The 9,838-nt window shown below is 48.7% G+C and overlaps 1 protein-coding gene across 1 annotated transcript in view; it reads left to right on the top strand.

The window, feature by feature from the left end:
* ABCA4 (ATP binding cassette subfamily A member 4) overlaps window positions 1–9,838 on the top strand; it is a 135,289-nt gene that overhangs the window by 103,559 nt on the left and 21,892 nt on the right. The window contains exons 32-37 of the mRNA XM_008074610.2: window positions 910–942; window positions 2,292–2,397; window positions 2,518–2,592; window positions 2,803–2,972; window positions 4,553–4,730; window positions 8,979–9,094. Coding sequence (XP_008072801.1) covers window positions 910–942; window positions 2,292–2,397; window positions 2,518–2,592; window positions 2,803–2,972; window positions 4,553–4,730; window positions 8,979–9,094 — 678 coding nt within the window. The remainder of the gene's footprint in view (window positions 1–909; window positions 943–2,291; window positions 2,398–2,517; window positions 2,593–2,802; window positions 2,973–4,552; window positions 4,731–8,978; window positions 9,095–9,838) is intronic.

Raw genomic sequence — 9,838 nt, 5'->3', positions numbered from 1 at the left:
CTCCACCCCCTTATCCCTCCCCACTCCCCACCCATCCCACCCTTGGCTGGCTGTCCTCGGCAGCCCTGTCAGACTGGGAGAGATGGGTCCTCAGGAGGCGTGGCCAGCCTGCACCATGCTAGGCCTTTAAAGCAAAACGTCCTGTCTGACTTTAGTAGTCCTATTCTGTTGTTTCCCCTACCAAAGCCTGGATGAACAGACTGAGTTAACTAGAACACACTACAGATGGTGAAAGCCATTAGGAAAACAAGGAATGCCCTCCAAGTCCCAAAATACAAGTAGAGTGCATGGCATGCAATAAAACAGCACCCCCCACCCCCAAACCTGGCTCTCAGCAGCACGTCTGCAGCATGGGATTTGGGGTTTTTTGTGTTGATGGTTAATGACAATGATGGTTCATGGGACTGAACTCTAGGGTCTAGGGTTGGCATCTGCTGATTTTTATCTTGTTATTTTGCCCCTGATTGTCTGAACATCAATGGCTTCACTTCGGGCTGTGGAGTCAGTCAGAATTCCTCTTAAGTGAGCAAGTGATTACTAGGGTCTCGCTGTGCAGTGAGGAAGAGATGAGGGCTGCAGCCTTCATTCCACGCGGACAAGGCCATGGCCATGTTTTCTGGGTCCAGATCGGGCACACTGACCTGACATGTGACCTGACAAGTCCAGCATGCAGGATGTGGCTTGGAGAGCCGGTGAGGAGGACACCAGTCCCTTCTCCACATGTATGTTCAGTCTCAGGCCCTGGGCGGGCAGCTGCCATGCCGCCTGGACATCAGGAAATGCTGCACATGGGCCCCCAAAGGCTGAGACTTCAGTCTGCAAAATGAATGTGAAGGGGAAAGTTGTACTTGCACTCGTGCCACTGCTGTGATTGTGGTGTTCACTGTGTGATTTTATTTTGGCTTTCAGCTTAAAGAGCAAATTCTGGGTTAACGAACAGAGGTAAGAAATGACCTTATTTTTAAAAATTATTTTATAAGAAATTAAAATCTCAGATTGATCCATTTAAAGTAATTGTACACTTAAAAAGTCACATGAATGGGAAGTTCTGTATGTTCTCAGAAATTTACAAGACATGTACTGAAGGGTATTATGACTAGGAATATCCTGAACCCCAAGACACTCTATGGTGTCTCTTCTTGGAGGACACACGTGACGATGGTGTTCCCTGACGAGGAGTTTCAGAGCATTCTCACCCCCAAAATGCCCTAAAACGTCCACAGTTATTCCAGTGAGGAAACCCCTTGGCCACTCCTTTTAGCTCCAGGGGGTCTGGCCCAGCCCATTCCTGAGGCATCCTAAGACCAAGTGGTTCCAGATGTTTGGAGACTCGTTGAGGGGATTTCTAGGAATGAACTGCCTCCCAGCCTCTCTCAGGAACTGGCCTCCAGAATGAGTACAGAGTTCCTGGGAAGATTCTAGACCATACACATGAAATCGGCTTTTAGAATCACTCCCTCAAGGGAAACGGTAGGCCTCAGCTGAAGCAGAAAGTAGGAGTGAGGTGACTTTGGGAGGCCTTAGGAACAAAGATCTCCACCTCTGCTTTGCTTAACAAGCAAATTAATTTTGTTCTGCTGAGTTTGGCTTTTCTCCTGCCATTGATGAGTTTTAAGCCGGAGAGTGGCATGCTTAGGTTGCTGTTTTAGCACGATCACTTTGGACTTCCAGAGCAGTGCGGAGGATGGGTCTTGAGGGTAGGATCCCAGCTAAGAAGCCAGGGCAGGAGGCCCCCGCCATCTCCCGCCTGGACCCAGGCGGGGCTGAGAGGGCCCTGAGAGGCAGGGACGACAGGACTCAGTCCTGAATCGGTAAAGGTGCGTCCCAGGTTGCCGGAAGAGATTCCAAAAAGGGATCCTTGCATGGAGGAGAGTCAGGGCAGATGTCAAAAGGTGATGCATGAAGGATGAGATGGATTGGCCAGATGCTCAGGAAGGAGAAAGACACCCCGGGAGCCACATCGCAGAGGCGAGATACACAGAGGCAGCCTGGACTCTCGGAGCTCTGGACAAACTTCCACATGTCAGAATGTGCCACTCTAGGGAAGGCATGAGGAGGGATGGAGCTGGCTGGGGTGGAGGCCAGACAAGAAGGAGGGCAGGGTGGGGGTCTGGACTTCATCCTGGAGGCAGCCATGGGAAAGAACTGAAGGTTGGTTTGTAAAGAGGAGCCATGCTGCTCACCGGTTCAGAAATTCCCCTCAAAAATACTTTTCCTTACAAAAACTGAGGGAGCCGATGGCAGTCGTGAAGCTTGTGGCTTGACCCCAGGGTTTCCCATTGCCTTGCCAGGTATGGAGGAATTTCCATCGGAGGGAAGCTCCCGCGGATCCCCATCACGGGGGAAGCTCTCATTGACTTTTTAAGTGACCTTGGCCAGATCATGAATGTGAACAGGGTATGTAAACACACTAGAGAACTGAGTGGGATTTTTGACTTGCCTAATGATCATGAACTAGAAATTATCATGAGCACTACAGAAAACAAAATCCCTCTTGCTTGTTTATGTGGATTTTAGGGCCCTGTCACCAGAGAGGCTGCTAAAGAAATGTCTGAGTTCCTTAAACACCTAGAAACTGAAGACAACATTAAGGTACTTGGCCTGTGTAGTCTGCCCAGAGCTAAACGTTTGCTCAAGCTGATTGCTTTTCCAAGTTTGATTTGATGCCATCCCTTCTGCCAAAATCTGGCAGGAGTATCTTCCTGCTGCCAGTCCTCCTCCTCCTCACGTTCTTCCTGCCTCTAGTTTTTCTTCAAACAGCTGTTGTTAGTGCAGAGTCTCAGATGTCATCTCACCCTCTAGGTGTGGTTTAACAACAAAGGCTGGCATGCCCTGGTCAGTTTTCTCAACGTGGCCCACAACGCCATCCTACGGGCCAGCCTGCCCCAGGACAAGAACCCGGAGGAGTACGGCATCACCGTCATAAGCCAGCCCCTGAACCTGACCAAGGAGCAGCTCTCCGAGATCACAGTGTGAGGCCCAGGGCTTTCTTGTGACCGTCTTCCCTTTTCAGACGCTCCGAGATGTTCTCTACCATGAAGCGGTGGGCGGGCTGGCAGTGTTGTTTCCTTGGGTGCTATGACTACAACTTTCAAATGCCTCATGTGCCAAGCTGCTCGGCCATTCTTTCTCCCCCACATTCACTTAGGAAGCAAGCTTGTACTTGGTTCCAGTCCCTCTTGGCTCTTGATAACAGGTCGCTCCTGGAGCTCACACAGTTATTCTCCTTGCCATCACACAGAGTGACTGCCAGGAACTGCCAAAGTTCAGGACATCTTTCAGTCCTCCAGTAGTAACTGTCTTAGATTCCAGGAACTTCCCTCAGATGGCCACGCTTTGGAGATGCCAACAGACCTCTGCCTCCCACAAAAATAGGTTCCCAGGGCACAGCTTCAGGAAGCAAAAACACCAGTCCTGTGCATTTTGTGGCATATTTACCCTCCTTCGGACCCATGCGGGGGAGGGGCTGGGGAACCCCCTTCATTAGTGCAGACTCCTTCCGGAAGGTTGTGGGGTCTGGGTTTGGCATCCCAGTAGACTCTGAGTGACCCTGGGTGCATCACTTGGCCTTGGTCCCTTGGTGCCTCCCTCTAGACGCCCTGGGGCCCGGGACGGTCCTGTGTCAATTCTCACTCGACCCACGTCTCGGCACCTTCTGCCAAGCCTCTTCATATGAAGCATGAAACAGGAGACTCTCTGTGATTATACAACAGCATATGTCTATTAGGAAAAGCTTGTAAAAGTGAGTTTTAAGAACTTATCATCTATAGCCCTACATTGTGTGGGGTATTTTCTCTAAACACTTGGGTGTATCCTTCCAGTCATTGGTTCTAAGCTTCCTATGTAGTATGGATGATGGCATTTGTCATCACCAGGGCAGTGGCAACCTCTGTGGGCATTATAAGGGTTTCTTTTCTGTGGGAGGGCATTGCCCACACCAGGGATTATGGCTTACTCAGAGGGTTCAGGCCTGACTTCCAGCCCCATGTGCCCCTTGACCAGGCACCTGTTATGTATCCGGAGTGGAGCCATATCCCAAATAACACCTGGCTCTCTTTTGACTTAAATCTACGTTATGAACATCTCCCCAAATTACCATAAGCTTCTTGAAAATGTGACTTAACAAGATCATTTATTTTTTAACAAAAGAAATAAATTTCACAGACCAAATGGCTGTCTACATAGAGAATTCAAGAAACTCTATAGACAAATTATTAGTAATAAGAGTGTTGCAGGGCAAGAGATCAATATAAACATCTATTTCCATATACCATAACAATTGCAGAATGTGATAAAAAAGAACGCTTGTCCAGAAATGGCCACCTGAAGCAGAAAGGTGACCCACAAAGATCCACTTAACCTTGACCGAGTTGGATTAGGAGAGTTTTGTGGCCTGGCAGGCTTCAGGCTAGCAGGGATGGGAGGTGGGGTGCGGAGAGACTGGAGGCTGTAGCTGGGAGAGGCTCAGGGGCCTCAGGGCCTGACTGTGTATCTTCTGCTTCTGCTCCTCCTCCTTCATCTCTCTCTCCCTGTGTCTCCGGTCCTGCTGCAGGCTGACCACTTCAGTGGATGCCGTGGTCTCCATCTGTGTGATCTTCGCCATGTCCTTTGTCCCAGCCAGCTTTGTCCTTTATCTGATCCAGGAGAGGGTGAACAAAGCCAAGCACCTTCAGTTTATCAGCGGAGTGAGCCCCACCACCTACTGGCTGACCAACTTCCTCTGGGACATTGTGAGTGTCATGCGTCAGCCCATGGCGTCTCCCCTCCTTCATGGGCCCAGGGTGGCGCGTGTGCCCTGAAGAGAGGGCACAGCAGGGAAGATCCTCACACTGCCAGGCTGCTGGAAGGTACTGGACCCAACGCCTTGTGCATCTGCCGTCCCTTGACATCTTAGAAACACAGAACGAGGAGCCCAAAGCTGGGGAAGGGCGTGGGGTGCACTTAAGAGCAGTTGAATGGGGGTGGTCTGCGTCTTGCACCAAGGGGCTTCTGGCCCACAGAATAATTGCAGCGCTACAGACGTGAGGCTGGCCTTCCTGGGACTCTCTGGAGCAGAAGAGGTAATATAACCGATGGGGTCCTCCACCCCACGTCCCCTTCTTAAGTCCTGCCACACCCTCTAAAGAACAAAGGCAAAGCGGCTCCTGTGGTAGTGTCACCAGATAAATATAGAGCACCTGGTTAAATTTGAATTTCAGAAAAACAATGAATAATTTCTAGTATAAGCATATTCTATGTCAAATATTGCATGGGATCTATTTACACTAAAAAAATTACTGGTTGCTTATCTGAAATTCAAATTTGACTGAGTATCCTATATTTTTATTTGCCAAATATGGCAATCCTACCCAGTGACCTTATTTCACTTTCCCAAAGTAACCAGAGCTTCACTCTATCAGATTAGCCACTACTTTCGGGAAAAATGAAGAGATAATTTCTCATAAAATCAACAGCACCCAATCACTTATCTCACAACGGGGGTCGGTGGGGGCGGGGAGGAGTCAGGATCGGATACCTAGTGACAGGCCACGGGGCCAAAATGAATGGGTGGCAAAGGCCTAGTTACGATGTAGCAGGGAGTGTCATGACACCAATCCCCTCTATTCTGGGTGTCTTGAGTAACAAGATCACAACATTCTGAGACCAACTGAGCCTCCACTTCATGTGATAATAAGATAAGCCTACCAATGATGGATGCCACACAAACAGCCTTCCTTGAGAATGGTGGTAAATGGTAGGATTCCCAAAGACATGATTTCTTTTACTCAGCTTATTAAGCAGCTATCACTTCACAATACAAAGCCAGAAATCATCAGTGGTCGCTAACTTCTTTCCTCTTGCTTCTGTCTACCTGAAAAGCCACTTGCAGGTACATGGGGAGTAATAGGTCAGGCCTGCCAGCCTCTCCTGGAAAGAATGTCACTTTCTGGAGCTGCACTGGCCCTGCAACTTGAACACAAATGGAGCTAGGCCCACTTGCAATGCAAAGCTACATATTAAGCTTATTAAAGTTCTGGGTTTTTTTTCTTTTTTCTTTTTTTTTTTTTTTTAAAGACAGGGTCTCTCTCTGCTGCCCAGGCTGGAGTCCAGTAATGCAATGATAGCTCACTATAATTTCAAACTCTTGGGCTCAAGCAATCCTACCGCCTCAGCCTCCTGAGTAGCTGGGATGGCAGGTACACTACCATGCCTGGCTAGTTTTTTAAAATTTTTTGTGCAGGCTGGGCTCGGTGGCTCAGCCTGTAATCCTGTGCCTTTGGGAAGCTGAGGTGAGTGGATTGCCTGAGCCTGCGGTTTCGAGACCCGCCTGGGCAGCGAGACCTCATCTCTACAATAAATAAAAAAATCAGCCGGGCGTGGTAGCGCATGCCTGTAATTCAGGCTTCTCAGAAGGCTGAGACGGAAGGATCGCGGCAGCCCAGCAGGCGAGGCAGCGGTGGCCGGGAGCGGCCACTGCACTCTAGTCTGGGCGACCGAGTGAGACTCCAACTCAAAAAAAAATTTTTGTGCAGACAGGGTCCTGCTATGTTACGCAGACTGGTCTCAATCTTCTGGGCTTAAGTGATCCTCCTGCCTCAGCCTCACAAAGTGCTGAGGTTATACCCATGAACTACCGCACTCAGCCCTACTTTTTTTTTAAGATGAGCATAAAATTTACACTTGGAGCTGACGTGTGTGTGTGTGTGTGTGTGTGTGTGTGTGTGTGTGTGTCTATAGTCAGAGATCTCTGAGCCTACTGAGAGATATATGGCTAGTATGAGTGGGCATCTGAGGCGGGTGGTGAGCCTAGCAAGGTTAAATAATAAAAGGTTAAATAAAGGATTAAAGAAAGGCAAGTACCATCATGTCAGGCTTTTTTGGTAAGTACACTTTTTTATTTTATAAAAGTTTTACATTTGCAGAAAAGTGAAAAGTCACAGTAATGCTCTAGAATGTTCAAGCTGGCCTAGAATCTGAACCCTAGGCTAGATAATGCTGGAACTCAGCACCACATCAGCCTGTGGTGATAAGGCGATACGTGCTCCGGGTAAATGTGAGTGAGGAGACAGTCATTGTTTACACCATTCATGTGGCATATATATGATGGTTTAAATCCTTACCTTCTTATGTGTCATCTGTTTCTCTTTTAAAGTTTGAAACAATTGCAGACTTAAAGAAAAGTTGTAAGTGCAATTCAAAACTTTTTTCAGAGCCATCTGAAAGTAATTTCTCAACAAGATACGCCTTCTTTCTTCTATTATTCTCTCTCTCTCTCTCTCTCTCACACACACACATACACACACACACACACAGGCCACCAGCACCTCTGATGCATTCCTTCTATAAACGAGGACACACCTCATACAACCACAACACGCCATCATCTTCAGGAAACCAGCACCGATGTGTCACCACCATCTCATCCTCAGATCCCATTCAAGATTCACCCACAGACCCAATAATGCCTCTTACAGAAAAGGATCTAGGTCAGAATCACACATGGCATCTCGTTGTCCTGTCTCTTAGTGTTCTTCAGCCTAGAACAGCTGCATAGTCTTTCCTTAATACTCACAGCATTCATACTTCTGTAGATGATGGGCCACGGATGTCCTCAGGTTAGATGAGGGCCTACATCGCTGGCAGCTGAATCACGGAGTGGATGCTGGCTCTCCTTGCATCCTAACAATGTGTTCCTGTTACTGATGAGGTCCAATTGGTCACTTAAGAGAGTGTCTGCTGAGCTTCTTCAGTATAAAATCACTCTTTTGCACCTTATAATTAATAAATATTGGAAGGAGAAGTCATTTGGAGGTATATACATATCCTGTTTGTTATCAAACTTTCCATTTTTTCATAAATGTATCTATATCTGAGTGCAGTCGTAGTTCCTGTGTTAATCAATGGATTACAATCCGATACCATCAGTACTTATTTTGATATTCAGATTATCCCCGGTGTGGCCAGTGGGGGACCCTTCAGGCTGGCTTCCATATCCTGTTGACTTGCATCCCCACCCACTTGAGCTCTGCCATGCTCGCGGGCTCAGGAAGATGTTCCAGGCTCTCCCTGAACCCCCCCACCCCCACTCTGGAATCAGCTGTCTCCCCAAAGAGCCCTGGTTCTTGCTGGTGGTAGATGGCCCTGAGAAACCAATATCTAGGTTCTTGATGTGTCCCTTGCCTCTGGAGTATCCCTGGTCCCAGGCCTTCTCAGTGGGTAGAACTAGGGAAGAGGTCCGTGCACATGCACAGGCACATGCATGCTTACATCTATGTTTCTCGGTATATTCTGTATACTGAATGCTCCAAGCTCATCAAAACCAGCACCACAGGACTCATTCTATTTTCTGCCTTTCCGTATCTGTAACTCCCTTCTCCAAGAATAAGAAACTGGCTTCTGCCACCCCCAACTCATTCACCTACTTGAGCAATGCACACGTATGTACAAACACCCTAGAATCTCTGCCTTCCTCCCCTCCCAACATGGACGCCCTCCTCTCCCTGCCCCTGCTGCATGCAGGGCCTCCTCATTCCGCTCTGCTCTGATACCCTGCACCAGATCAACCCCCTCTAAGAATGCCTTCGTCATCCCCCTGGACTCCAGCAGCACGCCCTGGCGTGTCTTCCTCGCTCTTGCAAGACCACTGTGGCTCTTCCTCCAACCCTACCATGGCCAGTCGAATGGCTTTAGGACTGAATTGTCTAAAGGGAGTGCCATCATCTGTTTGAGCTTTGGGAAGTCAAGAAGTGTATTTTAGGTTTTTCTGAATTCTGGAGATATGCTTAAAAAGTAGACTTGGCAGGACCTTGTGACCAACTAGACAGAAAGAGAAAGAGAGATCGAGATCAGGGGACATTTCATACATCTTGCCAACCAAGAACTGCTTAGAAAAATAGAATCAGAACCCCAGACCCTAAGAGCCAGGAGCCTGGTCCTGCCTGTCCTTTTGCAGAACAGGAAGCAGAGGTTGTGATGGGCTCTCCTTCTCTCTCTTCTAGATGAATTATGCCGTGAGTGCAGGGCTGGTGGTGGGCATTTTCATCGGGTTTCAGAAGAAAGCCTACACTTCTCCAGAAAACCTTCCTGCCCTTGTGGCACTACTCATGCTGTATGGGTGAGTAGCTAATGCCCCAAAGGGGAGCCAGGGACGAGTGCCTGTCTCTGCCACCCTCCTCTCCCCATGGGATGCTCCCTTCTCTTTGCTCCAGCTGCCACCCACATGAGGTCTCCTCACTTTGCTTCTGAGAGAAAACCTGGACTTTCCTATGGCAGTGGCATCCACAAGTTTAGCTTCCAGCCCCAGACAGGGTCTTAGGCTGTGACCTAGGAATCAGTGGGGCTTTTGTTTCTGACTCCACCGTTGGAATTATCTCATCTCGGATGCCTGGTCCATTCAGGGACAGTGAGAGGTGCCCCACATGATTTGAATCTTCTTCCACTCAAACCGTGGCCTTGACCAGAGCCTGGGAGCCAGCCACTCCCCAGTTCCTCACACTGCTCAACTCAGATCCATCTGTGGCCAATCTGTTCATCTCGATATCTCCATCTGTACTGGCAAGAATCATCCACACACACACAGGGTGATTCTGGCCGAAAATTGCCTGAGTCAGTGCCACAGGATGACGCATGGAGGGAGTTCAACAGAGTACAACAGGCACAGCATACAACCTTACATCCCAGGGTTGCCATTTGCTACATGTGTAACTACAGATGAGTAGTTCACCCACCTGGACCTCAGTCTCCCCATCTGTAAAACATAAATAATGATACCCGGCCCTTCCTGTGTGGGGCAGTAGAGACTTGCTGGAACAATGGTCTCCTGCCATCTCTCCCGGAAGCAGAGAATTCAGGAACCAAC

The sequence above is a fragment of the Carlito syrichta genome, unplaced genomic scaffold (genome assembly GCF_000164805.1).
Source record: "Carlito syrichta isolate Samal-C Ts95f unplaced genomic scaffold, Tarsius_syrichta-2.0.1 Scaffold316502, whole genome shotgun sequence".
Lineage (NCBI taxonomy): Eukaryota > Metazoa > Chordata > Mammalia > Primates > Tarsiidae > Carlito > Carlito syrichta.
The sequence above is the reverse complement of the archived record's forward strand: the minus strand, read 5'-3'. Positions and strand labels throughout refer to the sequence as shown.